Source organism: Cloeon dipterum, chromosome 3, assembly GCF_949628265.1.
Source record: "Cloeon dipterum chromosome 3, ieCloDipt1.1, whole genome shotgun sequence".
Classification (NCBI taxonomy): domain Eukaryota; kingdom Metazoa; phylum Arthropoda; class Insecta; order Ephemeroptera; family Baetidae; genus Cloeon; species Cloeon dipterum.
In genome coordinates, this window is record NC_088788.1 from 34,220,804 (window position 1) to 34,238,104 (window position 17,301).

At 39.6% G+C, this 17,301-nt stretch overlaps 3 protein-coding genes across 10 annotated transcripts in view; 2 read left to right on the forward strand and 1 right to left on the reverse strand.

The window, feature by feature from the left end:
* The window catches only part of pnt (pointed), a 44,079-nt gene extending 38,287 nt beyond the window's left edge, over positions 1 to 5,792 (forward strand). For 4 of the 7 annotated variants that reach the window (XM_065482206.1, XM_065482209.1, XM_065482211.1 and 1 more), the window contains 7 exons: positions 1,203 to 1,349; positions 2,690 to 2,959; positions 3,071 to 3,106; positions 3,203 to 3,418; positions 4,622 to 4,681; positions 4,732 to 5,038; positions 5,271 to 5,792. In XM_065482206.1, coding sequence (XP_065338278.1) covers positions 1,203 to 1,349; positions 2,690 to 2,959; positions 3,071 to 3,106; positions 3,203 to 3,418; positions 4,622 to 4,681; positions 4,732 to 5,038; positions 5,271 to 5,337 — 1,103 coding nt within the window. In that variant the 3' untranslated portion in view covers positions 5,338 to 5,792. The remainder of the gene's footprint in view (positions 1 to 1,202; positions 1,350 to 2,689; positions 2,960 to 3,070; positions 3,107 to 3,202; positions 3,419 to 4,621; positions 4,682 to 4,731; positions 5,039 to 5,270) is intronic. The other 3 variants (XM_065482207.1, XM_065482208.1, XM_065482210.1) reach the window with 3 other exon arrangements.
* A 2,626-nt stretch (positions 5,793 to 8,418) lies between these two features.
* LOC135938510 (uncharacterized) lies at positions 8,419 to 13,010 on the forward strand. 2 transcript variants are annotated; one of them, XM_065482173.1, is made up of 8 exons: positions 8,419 to 8,759; positions 8,820 to 8,900; positions 9,043 to 9,213; positions 9,916 to 10,257; positions 10,371 to 10,724; positions 10,791 to 10,873; positions 10,971 to 11,128; positions 11,825 to 13,010. In XM_065482173.1, the coding sequence occupies exons 1-8, from the start codon at positions 8,684 to 8,686 to the stop codon at positions 12,123 to 12,125; spliced, it is 1,566 nt and encodes a 521-aa protein (XP_065338245.1). In that variant the 5' UTR covers positions 8,419 to 8,683; the 3' UTR covers positions 12,126 to 13,010. The 2 variants fall into 2 exon arrangements, with proteins under 2 accessions (XP_065338245.1, XP_065338246.1); XM_065482174.1 differs by having other exon boundaries at positions 8,423 to 8,759; positions 10,930 to 11,128.
* On the reverse strand, positions 12,682 to 17,025 carry Arpc2 (Actin-related protein 2/3 complex, subunit 2). Its single transcript, XM_065482175.1, has 7 exons — positions 16,837 to 17,025; positions 16,315 to 16,408; positions 16,154 to 16,253; positions 15,910 to 16,096; positions 15,574 to 15,794; positions 15,313 to 15,514; positions 12,682 to 13,677 (listed from the first exon to the last, which is right to left on the reverse strand). Exons 1-7 carry the CDS (start codon positions 16,908 to 16,910, stop codon positions 13,650 to 13,652), a joined length of 906 nt encoding a protein of 301 aa, XP_065338247.1. The 5' UTR covers positions 16,911 to 17,025; the 3' UTR covers positions 12,682 to 13,649.
* Between the last annotated feature and the right edge of the window lie 276 nt (positions 17,026 to 17,301).

The following is a 17,301-nucleotide window of genomic DNA, read 5'->3' on the forward strand; positions in this document are numbered from 1 at the left end:
ATGTGCAGACTCGCAATCTCGATTCTGCAGCGAGTGTCCTGATTTGAAAAATGATTTTTACAGTCCCTCCCGTGTGTCAGTCAGTGTATATCACATGCAGCCGCGTCGTAGGTGCTTGATATTGACCGGAAATAAGAGACAGCAGCCGAGAGTTCATTTTCGTGCTTTGTGTGTGCGAAGCGCATCCGGTCTGCGGCTCGCTCGCTCACAACTCGAAAACGCTCCGCTCGCGCACGCTGTGCGCGGCATTGTTTTTCAGCATAAAAATGTGTCTCTCTGATACACATCGCGCTCTCGACCAGAAATTTTCAATTGTTCAGCCTCGTAAAAAAAATCAGGCAACCCAATTTGAAAAGTAGTCCGCGTCACGCAATAGATTTGAGAAATTTCGCTTTCATATTGCTTCATAATTTTCTTTAAGTTAATATGAAATTAAAGTTTTATCGGTTCGCCTCTTTTGAGATGGGCTATTCTTTTTAAATTGAAAGTACAGAAAATTTGTGTAATTCATCTTTACTTAAAATATTATCTAGCGATTAAGGAAATGTTAAGTAAAATTTAAATATTTGAGAAAATCTGCTCAAAAGTGTGCATGCTAATCAAGGACTGTCTCCCCACTGCAAAGCCACGATTTATTTTACAATTTAGGAAATTTTTCCTCATAATTCGCACACCTTTGGATAGATAGCCTCGAAAGGGATCGAAATCAAGCGAAAAATAATTAATTTTTCGTGAAATTTAGCAAAAATTGAAATTCAACTGTTGCTTAATCCTGATTTTAGAGATTTACAATTAACACAAAGAATTCTGTTGTTGCTATAGTCAAGAATAAAAATGCTCTTAAATGTTGTTCTGCATAAAGATCTACTTTAACTCACTTCAAAGAGGATTCCTTTTTTTTCGGTGGACGCTTTTCACTTAAAATCATTGCATGACTGAAAACACCAAAGCCGGCATTAATTTGTTGCGCCACGCTATGCCTTGCCTCCTTTCTGCAGAGGTGTCTGAACAAACGAGACGGCGAAACGAATGCAAATCAATTCGCACCCGACGCAATAAAATTCGGCGAAAAGCCGGCGTGATTTTTTTTATTGTAGTCGCGCCCCGAAGGCGACACCTTGGTCGGTCCCTTTTAGCAGGGCAATCAAACATTTTACTTTTTACGACAGGGTGATTTACGATATTTTCTCTATCCTTCGCAGGTGGTTACGGCGGTCTCCTCAGGTCGCCGGCGCAGATGCGAGCGGAGCAGGACGCCTCGAGTCCTCCACCGCCGAGCGGGGCGCCGCCTCCGCCGTCGTCTCAGCCGTACCTCCACCTCAGGAACACCCTGTACCACATGAAAGAAGGTGAGTCTGAGTCGCGGATCACGCAAATCCCTTCAATGATGCTCGCCCGTTGCGTGCCACCTGTGAAACAGAAGCCGCCGCCGCGTCTCTCTTTCATCACGTAAATTTCAAACTTTGAAACTGCCACGGCCGAGGAGTTATTTCACGATCGAGCTTTATTTGTCAGGCTGTGCTGAACTAGTAACAAATTAATAATTAATTTAGATTCAAATGCTTGCAGCAGATTTTTTTTTGTTCGGTAGTATATTTCTTCTGATGTTTTGCATTCCATTAAAACATCTCTATTAATTGCGGTGCGTCGTGTGCGGTTTCTAATGGAGCCCAATCATGATCCATTTTATATTTTTATTGCACTCGAAAAGTGAGAATGACGTAGATCGTAGTACGCTTCTAAGAAGGCCGTTTTTTTTTTTTTTTATTCTTTAATTGGCTTTTCGTAAATCAAAACGCGCGCTGGCTCGCTTTTCCTTGAAATTACACATTCGCCGCGATTAGCTATCAGCCCTTGGGGCCCAGCTGCCGTGATTTTTCTCCTTCTGGCTCCTGCGGTCGAAAGATAAAGAACAGAAAATGTGGTTCTCTAGTGACCGCGCGCGACCTTAGGCCCCGTGCTATCAACTGACACTTTTATCGCGTTTTAATAGTATTTGTCACTCGTGCTTTATTTTGCACAGCTCAATTTCCGGACCGTAAGAAAATATTTTGCGTTCCCTTGTTGTTTCCCGAGTTTATCGCCCTTGCCTGGTTTTTCCTTCTCCCATATCTGCGCTGCATAATTTGTTTTCTGTATTTTATTATAAATTAATGATAACTGTCAACGGAGATTTAAAATATTTTTTTAATATTCATATTTTGTGTTTTTAAAACCATCTGCGAAAAAATTGTACAAACGCCTTGAAACTTTGTTTTTGTCTTTAATTTTTTTCTATAAGAGTCGAACGAAGGAAATTTCATCAGCATTCAGAATATTTTCGGTTTTTAGCTGTACATTAATCAATAAAAGGCTTGGTGGAAAATTTATATTTTTTCTCAGAGCGTCAAAAACGAACCACCAATCGATTTGTCTCATTTAACTAAGTCTACAAACCAAAATTCAGTTAAATTTAGCAAAAAGTGCATTTTTAAATTAATTTTAATATTTGTGTCCACTTTCTTAAAATCTCCAAAAATGCTAAAATTGAAAAATATGTTTGCACGTGGTTTGATTTTGGCTAAAACCAAATCGTTGAACACTCCTTGAAAGACTTAAAAAATTAGCAACTCAACGAATTTTCCAGAAGAAAAAATTCGCTAAAAGGCTTGGACAATTTTAATAATTATTTCCATTTTTTTCTGTGCAGAGACGGACCGTGAGGGAAGCTACACAAGCTCTCAGCTGGAGGCCCTTCCGTCGCCGCAGCACCTGGCTGACCTGGGCGCCGGCCACGAGGAGGGCTACGTGCCCCAGTACCACGACACAGACGCCGAGTACCACCCGATGGAGCACCCTGTTCAACACACCGCCTTCCACCACCCAATAGACAACTCGCCAGAGTTCTACCCAAGCGCGCAACCGCCGGCTCTGCTCGAGCAGAAGTTTTCTCAGCCGTTCAAGTCCTACAGCCGCACAAGTGAGTGTCTTTACTGTTTTTTCTAGGAAAGCAAATTCAAACACTTGAAAAAAATGTAACAATCCCGATTATTTTCTCTCCAAACTCACCATTGGACAAACAAAATTTCAGTTCTGAATTTGACGACCTTTGATCTCAGTTTCTCAGGTAAAACGCGTGTGGTTTTCAAGATTTTCTCTCACGAGTTTGCCAATGCACATTCAGCAAGTGAGCTTTTTGACTGACGTTTTGCCCAATTTTCAGGCCGATACGGTCCCGTGCACGACCAGTACGCTGCTGAGGCCTACTCCAGCCAGTACGACAACGGCTCTCAATTCCACACGGTGCCCGGCAGCGAGCACTGGTCTCAGCAGGAGGCGCACTCGCCATTCATGATGCACCACCCCCCACCCCTAGGGGTGGAGAACAAGCCGCCGCCTGCGCTCCAGATGATGTCGCAGCACATCACGGCCACACCAGGTACGCCCTTTCTTTCTAAAACATTGATGTGCTGTTGTTTCGGCCTCTCTGCCAACATAATAACAGGAAAAAACATACGACGTGTTGTGCAAAATTCTGAGAAATGACGATTTTACAGCAAATTAATTTTCATCTAAACAAAATGATTGAAAGCTTCATATAATAATTTTTTACTGTTAAATTTTTTGAGTAGTTGTCATGGATTGGAGGACAAAATTGGCAAGAGGTCAAGCAAACTCTACGAAATTTACAACAGAATTCAGTCCTGATATGGTTACAAATATTATTCACCAACAGGAATTTGATATCAAACGTGACTTCTGTAAATTTTAGTTTCAAATTGACATTTTGGAGAGTTTTCCCATGACTTGTGTGAATATTCCAGGATGGAAAATATTTTGATTAAGAGAAATTCCACTTCAAAACTCGATGAAACACAGAATTTTCGACTTTTTTGTTTTTTGCATTTATTTGCAACTCCAAATCTCAGGTTCTAACCATGAGAATTGCAAAAATTACCCACCGTTAAACTCGTATCAACCTCCCCTGACCAGCTGAAATTTTTTAGGGGAGCCCTCCCTTCTCCCTCAATCTGCTACACATTTCAACCCCCAAGTTAAAATAATTATACTTTTGCTTTTAATTTAAATGTAAAGTGTAGCGGTTCCCACCACTCTCTAGTTTGTATAATTCTCGCTCTGATAGATGTCATTATTTACTGTATCATAAGCGCTGGTTAGAACCTGAGATTTGGAGTTGGCTATATTTGCAAAAACATAAGACAGTCAAAATAATCATGTTTCTTGATATTTTAAGTGCAATTCACCGAGAACCAAAGAAAACACCACTCTGGAATTGTCACAAAAGTTCACACATGTCATTTGAAAGCTTCTAAGCCCATTTTAAAAATACCAAAATCCTGGAATCGTTTTTAAAATTTTAATTAGAAACTAAAATTAGCATTAATAACTAACCTTTGGCCTAGGACCTAGGTGTCAGTTCGATCGTGCTCAACTAGAGGAATCCAAAGCACACCTTATTTGTTTAAATCGCTCCAGGAGATGAGATACAAAAATTGTCCCTCTGGAAAACTTGAAAATTTTATAACGCAATCTCCTTGTAAAGAATGATTTCTGGTGTGAATTTCGTGGAGTCTGCTTGACCAGTAGCATTTTTTCCCACTCAACTTGATAAAATTTTCAGTTAAATATCTTCTTGAAACCGAGTCAAAAAAGAAATGCATGCCACTCGCACGCGAGACGCGTGAGTAGATTCGGTAGCAAACCAAGCCTCAATTGCGTGATTTTCTGCAGGTGCTAACGGACCAGGACCCTGTTTCACTGGCTCAGGACCAATTCAACTGTGGCAATTCCTGCTTGAGCTGTTGACGGACAAAAACTGCCAGGCCTTCATTTCGTGGACAGGCGACGGCTGGGAGTTCAAGCTGACCGACCCAGACGAGGTGGCCCGGCGGTGGGGCGTGCGCAAGAACAAACCAAAAATGAACTATGAGAAGCTGAGCCGTGGCCTCCGCTACTACTATGACAAAAACATCATACACAAGACTGCCGGCAAGCGCTACGTCTACCGATTTGTTTGCGATCTCCAGAACTTGTTGGGGTGAGTTGTCAACCACGCCGACCTCATGTCTACTCCTAATTATGACAATAAAATGCACTGTAGAAAGATATATTTTTATCAAATATATATTTTTTATTTATTTTCAAACGTCTCACTACCACAATAGAGATTCGTTCACCTTGCGCTGTTTGTTCACAAATCTAGGATCGCTTGCGTTTTCAAACAGACGATATATCGCGTCTTTAAAATGTTTTTCCCATTTTGGTTTTAGGTACACACCAGAAGAGCTTCACCAAATGGTGGATGTCAAACCGTCTGACAAGGATAAAGACGACTAAGATACGCGGAAAGTGTGTGTGACAGTGCCTTTGTGTACATAATAATTATTTAAAAAAGCGGAAGCTGCAGAAAAAAAGAATAATATGCTGTCTGCAATCAGCGAGCCCTTTCTCTGTCTCTCTACAAGATTAAAAACTTTTGTGATCAAGGGACAGCTTTTGTTACAACTTAAATCTTCAATCCAAGAGAAGCAAACTTTTAAATAGTCCTCGTTGTAAAGAAATCGTATTGAAATCTGCGAGCATATTGAGACGGCGTGCGTGTTGAGCGTTCCAAAATTAATTCTACCTGACGATGAACAACAGTTGAGAAGAAGAAAAATCAGTGTGCTGCAGAGCTTGTGAATACAAATGGAATTTGTTAATTTTTTATGTTTTAGTGAGTAACTCTTGACGCTCGAATTTTTGGAGTTCGAGAAAATAAATATTTGAATAAAATAACTATGAAAAAAGAACTTGCAATGTGATTTACCTTCCCCCTTTTCTTAAATATGTTGCTGAACAGAGATCAAGGATTCATGAAAAGTCTTTGTGTTAAATCTAATCTAATCCAACGTGCAATTATTATTCATCGCGCTATTTTAGTCTTCAACCAGTTAATTACATCAGCATTGAATTTTTTGGTCCTTGTTTGCATGCGACAAAACCTTTATGATTGAGACCTTTAAATGAATTAAATGAGAAGGCTGAAGAATGACACTTTTATTTACAAAAATAAATTATTCTATTTGGAATATTTTACGAGTCTAATCCAATCTCAGAAAAATAAACCAATACAACGTAACACTACACTATAATATATATTAAGAACCAAAAATAAATCAGTAAAGCTTGTTGAATTTCTTATATTTATAAAGCTGGAGCATTTGGCTAAATCAAGTAAAGTGATAGTTAAAAATCCACAATCACGGATATCCATCTTAAATTCAGAGATTCCTGCTTCTACAACAATAATATGAAAAATTTCTACGTTTCTATTAGTGAAAAGAGTAATAAAGCTCACCAAATCTTCTGCAAAATGTTCCATTTTTCTTTGGTTGTCTATAAAATGAGAAAGAATCCAGCTGTATAAAGCTCCGAAATGTTCGATAGAATGGGAATTTTTTCATAGCTATAGAAAATGACAATATTACGATTTTCATAGAAGAAAAATTACAACACAAACCATTTCACAAGGATAATGTGTGATTGCGGCGATTAATAATTACTCAATAATTATGTGCATAGCAACAAACAACTTGAAAAAAGCACTTAAAAATAAAAACCTATAAATACGATGTGCATAAATATTATTAATCTACAACCTTACCGGATTTTAACCGTCTCTTTGGAAACCTTTAATAAATATTTTATTGTGAAATCATTACCAACAAATTATATTTTTTATAAACAAACATAATGGTTTTATAAGTTGAAATTAGAAATTAAAGGCAGTTTCATTATGTAGTGTATATTTTAGATATAGTTTTGGTCACTCACGGGTTTGACCCAAATTCATTTAGCGGAGCAGCTGTATATTTCTTTCGTGATGGATACGTTTCACGTTTGCTCAAAAAGTTTTAACCATGCATTTCTTCTTTTTGTCCTTTTTTGGCCTATTAATCAAAGTATTTTCTTTTTGAACCTTTCTTGCTCTGTGGCTTGAAATATAAATTTTTCATGCGTTAATCTGGCGGTCATGCTTTCTTTGTCTCTCTCCCCTCTCGTAGCTGGGTTATTGTGCTTTCTTCCTGGGTGGTCGCGTCCCTTAAAACATTTTCCCACACCCTTTTCTGATTTTTCCCAGTTGTAATTTATTTACACTGGGCTGGTAACCTCTGGAATAACAAAATGAAACTAAATATGACATTTCATCTGTTGCTATAATCGTTTCAGTTGGTTTTATTTGAGCTGTGTAGAAGGCACCGCTATAATTGATAAGTTTAGCCAAAATCGCCGAGTGTGTGTACATTTTACATACAAAATGATACACGTCATTATTTTGTTGAAAAAACCTAGTTGCGGGGTGTTTCCACGATTCGCGAGTTTGACAATATGCTATTTCTGGAGAAACGAGCCTCTCAAAACGTTAAAAAATGAGAATATCTCGAGTTCTATAATGCTAGAACATTGAACGTAGTGATGAAATATGCCCATTTCACAACTTTTAAACTCAAATCATTTTAGCTTTGAGTAATATTTTAGTTCATTTTTTAACGTTCCATAGGAATAATTAGCTTTTGATGAAATGGACACGTAAACTATTCAAACAGACGAGAGGTAATTAATTTTAATTTTTGTAATTTTCCGTTGAAAATTACGCAACACATTTTCTTAAGTTGGTCAAAATTTTAAATCCAGTTCAGGAAAACGTGGAAGCAGCCAAAAAGAAAAACGCGCATTATTATAATTTAATAAGACGTTATAATTTTTAATAACGCAAAAAGAGTAATTTTTATTTGTTTACAAAGTTTGGGACGAAATGTTGCCCCTAATGTGTGTAACATATAATAATATGCTTCGAAAAGTTCAAGACTATGAAATATTTATTTTGTGACATGCGGAGGCTCAGAGGTGGAAAACTCGGTATTTTTTAGCTTCGGTGAACATTAAGAAAAAATAAAAAATGCACGATTTTTGCCGGTACACCCCTGAGGTAAGAAAAGACCATTAGACAGGTAGAAAATTAAGCCCTCGAGGGATCGATATAATTAAATTTACCTGTGCTTAGCCACTTTAACGACGCCTGAAAAGCTCTGTGTATGGATACGAACTGCACACCGTTTAAACGACCAAGTCAAGATAGAGCTTTCAGAATATTGTGCAATTCGACCCTTTGGAAATAATCAAGGCACTCAGGATACAGGACACGCTCAATTAATCTAGTTCCTGAGCACCCTTAGGTCGACGCATACGCACCGGACTTTTAATTCGGTAATTAAAAAATTCAGGCTGTTAAAAATACAATTATTGATAAGAAAAAGATGTAATTTATTTGGGCAGTAAAAGAATTGATTGAGAGGAACCTTCCATAGGCAAATAGAGGTGGCATTGCAATAGCTATCGTGAGAGGAGTGAAAGTTAATGAGCTCAAAAGCAATACGGCCTCTTCTTCCCTGCTCTTCTTCGAGCGAAAACACAAAAGAATAGGAGCCTGGCGGAAAAGACGAGGGAATTACGCCGCAAACCGCGCCGTCGATTTATCGCCAGCCGGCCCACCTTTTAATTGCTCCGAGACTGGTTCTCCAAGTCCAAGGAACAAAACGAAGAGCGCGTGATGTGTGCAGCAGCAGCAGCAGCATTGCCAGTACATTCAGTCGGCTTTCGACAGCGCAGCAGAAGAATGCACTGACTGCTGAGGAAAGAGATGAACTCAGCCACATTGAGAAATGTCGCGATCATCTCCACGATCATTTTCTTCTTTTCGGTTGGCGTCGAATACGGTATTCTCAAAAAAATTCTTTTCTCCTTTTTAATAAGCAGTTTTTTACCTCTCATATCAGGCGCCTTCCTTCCTAACGTGATTGAGCATTTCCACAACATTGGAATCCAAAACGAAGCCCTACTTGGCATCGTTTTAGCATGTGAGTTTCAACGTGCTCTTAATTTTTGTCAAAATATTTTATGAAATATGATAGGGTAGTTATATATATGATTAAAAATAAATCATGTTGTTTGTTTAGTAAACTTTTAATCACAGCAATTACAATGAATATCTGATTACAGGCTACTGGTTCGGCTGTTGCATTTCGAGCAATGTTTTGCTCTTGTTGATCGACACCAATTATCCGTTGCGACCGCTGCTGTTGGTGTGCTGCGTGCTTTACATTGCCAGCGGGCTCCTATACCTGTTTGCGCCTTCCCTCTGGGCGGTCGTCTTCAGCAAATTTTTTGCAGGTTTCTCACACTATTCAAATTAAATTATTTATTTTTATTCTTTAAACGGGGACACATGGAGCAAAAAAATAACAACCAATTTTTTTCGTCACCTTTTTTAGTTAATTTATTAGAGAGAGATCAATGTTCACCACTCATATTTGCTTGAGACAGAGTTAATTTTGTCTTATCACAGTGTCTAGGAATTGGTAAGACTTAACTGGTTTATTCACGTCCTTTATTTACTAATCAAATAGTGTAACCCGTGACAAACGAGTAGTCTCGTGAACAAAAAAATGGTTCCCGATTTTAGTTGAACACAGTGGCGGTGTTGAAATACTCTGGTTCGATTTCAGAGGCCTTAGTCATGAATTTTTAAATGCGTCAGCCTCTACCAGTGAAACATTTTTAGATATTTTTTAATTCCTCTACTCTAATACAAAATGAGTAGTGTATAATATGCAACCTGTGCAGCGCCCAAGTTACGAAATTGCCTGCATTGAACATGTGTGTAGCTATACATAATGTGCCAAAAAATATCCCAAATTTTTGTGAGTTAGCCAACTTCTTAAGTCAAAAGTGGTTAATTTTGATAGATATCTCTTTCCTATAAAATCTCCACGTTTTATTTTATATTATTAAAACGTGGTGATAAATAATAATATAATTTTATATTTAACATGGTTTGAACGATTTATTTTAATTTATGAATATTTTTTCAAGGTTTGGGCGCTGGTTCGGTGCTCGCCATAGAAAAAGACCTTTCCGCCAGTACTAGCGCTGAGGAATTCGCCGCGCTGAGGCTGCGTCTGCACGTCAGCTTGGCCTGTGGCTGGCTGCTGTCGCCCATCTTCAGCGTGCTTGGCTTATTGGTTTCGCCGTCTTTGGCGTCCAGTGAGGTGGTCTCGAGTTCATTCTTCGTGCTCTGTGCCATTCTTACTGTGCTCGGCTTCACGCACCTCGCGCGCAATCTGCGTCTCTGCCGCCTCAGGGACACCCTGGCGCTCGCGTATCAAAAGAGATCGTCGATGAACAAGAGCTACGGTGCTTTCAGTGTCAGCTATGGTACAAAATTTAATTTTTTATATTACTGATGTTCGGAGTGACATTTTTTTAATTTTGAAAGAAAAATAAAAATAAATGCGGCAGGTTAGAGTTATGTTTTAAATATATTTCAGATTCCCCTGATTTGGGAGAGGAAAGGTTTGATCAAACGTCTGAAAGTTGCTCCCTGATAATTGCCAAGGACTTCTCGACGCCGCTCAAGATCAGTGACGATGTCAGTTCGCAAAACAAGCTCAATCGACAAAAGTCGGAGAAGCATGGCAGCCGAGACCCCATGCTGACCAACTCGGACGAAATTCTCGAAACTGCCGAGTTCTTCATGGGCCCCCAAGCGCGGATGCCGCAGGAAATAATGCCCCCTGACGTCACCCACAATTGCACAGACTTTTCGTCCACTCCGCCCTCCCCTAGCGAGCCACCGTTCGACGCGACTTGCTACCCCTCGTCAGCTCTCAATTTTAGCAGAAGTACATATATATATATATATATAATATTATAACTAAATTTTCATAAACTTCTGCTTATTTTTGTAGGTGCGACTGCTGTGTGTCAGAAATATCGCACTAATTGGTTGTGCCCCCAGTTCCTGTCCGCGTTTCTCTTTGGCAGCTTGCAAGTGAGCAATAATTTGAGGCCTGTTCAGGGATTTTATTATTTCATTAAAATTCGCAGGCCATGCTGACCCCTCTGACTGAATATTACTTCCTATTTAGCACAATGGAAAACTCTGCAGCTCAAATTCTGGTTTCCATGTTCGGTTTGCTGCCATTGCTGGTCTTCTCAAACAACTCAAATTATCTGAGAATTCTCGTTGCGGTGGGCTGCTTCCTGGGTGTGATATCAACCACAGGACTCGTAGTCATAGGCCCTGGTAAGCCACACGCGAAAAATAATAACAAAGTTCAGTCTCGATACAGAACAACAAATTTCATCTACACAATTAACACTTCATTTAATAAATACAATACTGAATAATTAAGGCAATAAAAATTGGCAAAATTAAACTTTCATGTCGCCCATCTTTAATAAACTTTTAAATTATGTGAAACTGTAAAATTAAATAGAATGAAAAACAGCAAATGAAGAATTCCAGACTTTCCCACATTTGCGGGTTTTACGGGCACTTGAATTTTGATTTTTCTCCTATTCAATTTGGTCGTCGAACAATATTTTGGACACCGTTCAACTCGGCTTGTGAAGTGGAACAACTTTTCTGTTGTCTTCAAAGTGGCGCAGGTCAAATAAAACCAAATTTTCAAAATGGAACTCGATGTTGATTTTTTTTAATTTTAAGACTGCCATATTGCAAAGCGCAATAATTAAGTTGGTCAGGTCACAATCGTTCTTCACACCACTGCACCTTTGCTAGATTAATTTTGTTAATAGTTTCTCTTATCCTACATTAAAATATTTTAATTATTTTTAAATTTTGGCCATATATTATTTTGGAAAAATGTCTTATTCCATCTTAAAAAATTCGGTAACGACCAGATTATTCCCTTGCAAATATTATTTATTTTAATATTCTTTAATAACTGTATGGATTTATCTCTTAATTTACTTTCAGGCTCAAAGGACAACATGGCCCTATTTTCCAGTTTCTTGCTAGGAATGGCAGTGTCCTGCGGCACGCTTTTCGCCCTCTCAGGGCCCAAACTGAAGGAGGAGTGCCACCTGAGCGACAGAGAACTGAAATGGCTTTGGTGCGCGGGACTGGTGCTTGGTCCCCTGTGGACGAGCAGCACAGTCGGCCAGCCCAAGGTTATGCACTACGGACACTTGACGGTTTTGCTTTTCGGTCTGCTGAACTGCTTATTCATCTAGTGAGAATTTCGAAATGGCCAAACACGGTTGTTGTGTTTAATTAAATTTTAATTGTATTATATAAAAAACATAATTTATAGAAATTCCTCCTGTCTTTAATTTTACTTCTTCCGGCGCAATCGAGGTTGCAAGAACCAAGTCCAGAGCTCACCGCCAGTTGATTTCGTAACAGATTCGAGGACTAACCACCGAGGCGGGCTCTGGGCCGGTTCGCCTCGCATAAAGAGCAGGAATCAACAACATTAACAAGCATAATAATCGTAACCAAGAAGCTTTAAAATTGGACAGTAGTTAGCAGTAGTAATACAGTAGAAATCAGTTAATGTGATTCTCATGTGTGTCGTCGCACACACACACACGCGTTTCTCTTATCAAATTGGAAGAGATCATCAGCATCAAATTTACACACATGCTTTTCGGGAATGTGAAGAGAGCGATTAAATATAATGACAAAATCAGAAATTGACAACACTTGAGACGGGTTTCGAGTGGTTGGTTGGCTACAGACAAAGACTAGATGTTTGCTGAAAACGATGTAGCACAGGGTTTGGGAGGGGGTTTGCTCGACAAGGCAAGAGCAGCACACAAGTTTGCTGGAAATTGATTGCTGATGACACCAGGTAATTTATTTCAATTTGTGCAGTAACTTATTACAAAACGTCGTTAATTCAGTAGAAAATCAGTTAAAGAAAAACAAACAGTGATAGTTGCGGTATGTAGTGTATAAATTTTAGTATCTCTGGAGATTCCATTCTCAACATGGTTATCTCGCGGGAACAGGTAGGGAAAATCATGTGTTCGCTTCTAACTGTTTCACGCGGTCACAAATGAACAAAATGACTCTCTTCCCTTCATTATGGTCTAACTCACTCGCCACTCTTTCTTCACACTCGCATTCAAAATTCCTGTACACCAAACATCCTCTTTTTTTTAAAACACTCGATTTTTTGTCGCATTAAATTTTAATTCCCTAACTCCCTCTAGTATTTTTGTTTTCTCGTTTTTTGCAGTAATAATTGAATGGCTCGCATTGTCTGCTGAAATCTTGCTACAGATTACAGTAGTGGAAGTTTGCCTCTTTTTTTCTCGTTAAAACTCGATTTCTATGTAGGTCTTCATTCTTCATATTGCACACACTTTCGAGCCCAATGTTTGTAAGAGGTAGTGGCTTTTGAATATATTAGCAAAAAGTATATCCAGGCTCCACTACGCAAACTCAACAACTCACAAGCAAATATTGCGTTTTTTATATACTTCTCCGTCTAGGATTCTACATGATCACAGGGAGATTAATTACAGTATTCACAAAAACAATGCTTGAACAACCTGATTGCTAAGCCCCGCCCAATTATGCGTGTTGCCAATGTATAGACTTGACCGCGGCCCTTGTTCGGAGCCGAAGTGATTCATTTTCCTTTCTTACCTAGACTTTGACACAATGAAGACAGAATTCGGATCATTCATAGAGTTCGTATTTTTTTCTAGTGGTGTGTGCTTGATTGAGGAGGGGCAAGGGACTCAGGCACTGAAGCTTGAGCCATTTTTTCTGCAGTTATTGAATGCTATCATTATTCCCGCCTGATGAAGGTCCGGCCCCTGAAACAAGAGGGAAAGAGTCAATGTGTGGCCACCTTAGTCGGAATTGGGAAAATTGGATTCTAATTAGAGGTCTCAGCCAGCCGCGCTGCACCGCGCCAGCCGGCAATATTTGGGTCATGTGGGCAGCCGCCGTGAATCTGATTTAGCTGCGCCAGCCGCCAGAAAAAAGGGTGAGAATAAAAAAAAATGTCTTGCGGGTCTTCGAGCTGTTAAGCACTATCAAACTTCACGTTTAAAACATTGTCAGCCGCGCCAGCCGCCGGTGAAATGGCCAGCCGCCACCAGGCTAAGCCGGCCCCAACAGCCGCCGCCTCAAATTTCGCGGCTGAGACCTCTAATTCTTAACTGAAGAGTGAAATTTTACATACAACAAGTTAAAAAGTTCTACAATGCGTGTCACACAACAAGTCAATCGCACAATTGAAATCTTTTCTAAATGAATTTTATTTTAAATGGACAATTTTATCATATATCTAGAGTACGAGGATCACAGATTTGCTACAAAAAAAGAGACAGACTATTTTGAAACACTTATTGACTTGGTTTAGATTAAGTTCTTGAGACGATTTGGAGCTAAAGGAATCAGCCAAACTGTGCCGCCAGCCACGACAGCCGCTGATCAAAAATTGGCCCCCAAATTCCACTTTTCATTATAATCAATCACCGGTAGAAAAAAAGAGACTGAAGCCGCCGCCTAAAATTAAGCGGCTGAGACCTCAATTAAAACTTTTTTACTCGCATTTCAGAGCCATTTCTTAAACAACAAAATCACGTCTATAGAGGTTAATTCAAAACTTTTTAGGTTTTTGCTTGAATAGGAGCTTGAAGATCAAAACCGGGTGATTCCCTTGAGGAAATCTCATGAAAAAATTAGTTCTGTTGCAAAACTATAATAATCTCTGGTTAACTTGAATTCATAGCCCCAGAAGAGCAACCAAATCTAGATGTCTCAGCTAGCTAATTATAGGTAATGTGGTCAGCAACCAGCCACCGTGACTCTGGCTAATTAAGCAGCGCCAACCACCAGTCAAAATACAGCCATGCCGGTTCAGCCAGCCGCCGCCTCAAAATTGTGCGGCTGAGATCTGCTTATATTGATTTAACTCTATATATTTAACTCTTTCTGGAGAAATAGAGAAAAACACAAATCATGTTAGACTAAAATGAGAAGATTGTGATTAAGCTCTTCTGATTTTAGTGTGACTCATATTGAAAACTTAAGAGTTAGTTACCTTTCTAATCTACTAAGATTTAAAAAATTGGACTATCTGATAACGTTGTTTTTTGGGTGCGGTTCTTTAAATTGAAATAATAACATGTGTATTTTGGAGGTCTTGCATGCGACTGAAGTGGTTATTGGTGGTTTTGGATAAAAAAAAGGGGGGGGCTATATGGACAGATTTAAGTGTAGCTGTACTTTCCAGCGGCTTTAGGGACAAATGTATAGCGTTTCATTGAAAGACCTAGTTGCGGGGAGGCAAAAAGACTGCTCTCTGGTACCATGTTAACTGCTGGGCACTGTTATTGGGCTCATTGCCCACGAGAGGTTAGAAAAAAATTTGCAGCAGACTATCAAAGTGCAAAACTTAATTTTCAGCACCTAGTTACGACCAAATTTAAGACGACACTTACGACATAGTTTTCTTTTCAACCGTCTTTGGTTCAGGCCTGGCCCGGTTGAGCACTTTTAGGAAGTCGGACGCCTTGGCCCTCATCCTAGAATGGATGTACGCTTTTGAGCACTTGATGTGGTAGTGCAGGTAGTCCCTGAACATGTGAATCAAGTTGATGGTGTTTTCTCTAGTTTCTCTGTTCGTGTGACGAGGGAATAGAACTGCAAGAGAGATAAATTATGCATTTGGTTCGGGGGCAGGCCGAGGCTGGTGCTCGTACCAAAGGTTATATAGCCAATATTTTCTCCAACTCTAGCGTCAGTGTTTTGGAGTTCTAACGGCGGTTCTCTGTGACTAAAGAGAACTTGTGGTGCAGTGTGGCTAGCTCGGCGACCTTCCTTCAGTTCTTGCATGAACACTTTGCCGATAATGACGTCGTCTTCATCTTTGAAAATCGTCGAGAAGACTACTGTGACTCGGTCCGCTTTAGCCTCGACGTACCTGAAAAATTAAATCCAGCGTCAGTCTGAATCTAGCTGTTGCGCTGCAGACAACAACAAGTTGGGGGAAGTGCAACATGTCATGCTCGCGTCATGTTGATTTGAGGGGAACTTACAAGGTTTCATCATTGCGGTAGTTGATTACTGCTCTCTTGTGGCCCTCCTCTCCCCGCTCTTGGAAGTCAAAATATTTTTCAAAAACGGATGCGAAACAGTGTCGTTTCAGCAAGCCGACTTTCTTTGCTACCTCCTCCCAATTGGATGGAACATTTTCTAGGTCGATTAACACTGAAACATTAAAGCCTGCGACGAGAGACAAGTGTTAGAGCAATTTCGTGAGTAACCAACGAGCGCGTTTACCATCCTCGGGGTTGATCAGCAGGGATCCATACTCTCTTTTCAAAAGTTCGTCTGCACCATGCTGCTGGAGCTCTTTGTAAAACTTCAGGGAAATGCTAACCTGAAATAATATTTGCAGGATTAAAAAAAATGATTTAACTCTTAAAATTCCGCAAACTCACAATAATTTTCGTTTTGTCATTCTTCTGATTGGAAATATGAAATAAGACGCCGTCAAAGTCAGCTACTGTGATATCTATTGACTCAGGCTTGTTGCTGGAAAATAACTTTGATCAGTTATTTATATTTTTATATATATATCCTTGATAAATATTTTCAACTTCCTTGAATACTCGAATGAACGACATTTAACGTGTTTATTTAAACCAAACGCCTTGCCGAGACGCTTATCAGGAAAAGCAGTTCCTTCTGATGATAAGAATTTAGAGCGTGAGCTTTCCTTCGTCAACCCTAGGGCCCAGCCCACATTGATTGCAAAATATGCCGAACAACACGATTTCACCCTTGAAAGGGTCAATTTAGCAAGGGAGTGGTTATTCCTTATTGGTATTTGCAACGGGAGGATGAGTCACGAGCAAAAAAGGGAGTGTAATTGAGACAGCAGCGGTTATTGTCTCATATGATGATCCGCCCTACTCTCGCCGGTCGATGCACTTTATGCCTGTAAACCACCGTAAACTTACCCTGCAAGCGCGTTTTTGAACTTTAACACTAGGGTCTCTTCCACTATCCTGTTGTGTATCTCAAGCAAGATCATTTTCTTGAGATAGAAACGTCCTAATTTCACAAAAACATAAATAAAAATGACACTGTCACTGCTTCGTTCGCTGTAGGTGGGATGCGGCTGGACCGGAAGTGGAAGTCAAGACTCCAATATGGCGGCAAAGTCACTCGTCGTTGGCCAGGCAAGGGACTAGCAGCAGTGACGTCATTTATGTAGTGCCATCTAGGAATGAAATTTTGAAATAAAAAATTTATTAATTTGTAATGAAAAGGGGAACGCTAAATAAATATAACAACCATCTCAATTAATTAGATCTTGTATTTCAGCTAAAAATGAACGTAACTTGATATTAAATAGCCTAAAATTTAATTCGTAAAAGAGATTTTGGCTGCGAACAATTCCCATTCATTTCACCTTGACGTCA

Excerpts from the sequence above, each read along its gene's own strand:
- LOC135938510 (XM_065482173.1), top strand. The coding sequence starts at position 8,684 with ATGAACTCAGCCACATTGAGAAATGTCGCGATCATCTCCACGATCATT. Across the intron at positions 8,760-8,819 it reads TTCGGTTGGCGTCGAATACG|GCGCCTTCCTTCCTAACGTG; the intron begins GTATTCTCAAAA and ends CTCTCATATCAG. Across the intron at positions 10,725-10,790 it reads AGCTCTCAATTTTAGCAGAA|GTGCGACTGCTGTGTGTCAG; the intron begins GTACATATATAT and ends TTATTTTTGTAG.
- Arpc2 (XM_065482175.1), bottom strand. The coding sequence starts at position 16,910 with ATGATCTTGCTTGAGATACACAACAGGATAGTGGAAGAGACCCTAGTG. Across the intron at positions 16,254-16,314 it reads ATGACAAAACGAAAATTATT|GTTAGCATTTCCCTGAAGTT; the intron begins GTGAGTTTGCGG and ends ATATTATTTCAG. Across the intron at positions 15,515-15,573 it reads TATTGGCTATATAACCTTTG|TTCTATTCCCTCGTCACACG; the intron begins GTACGAGCACCA and ends TCTCTCTTGCAG.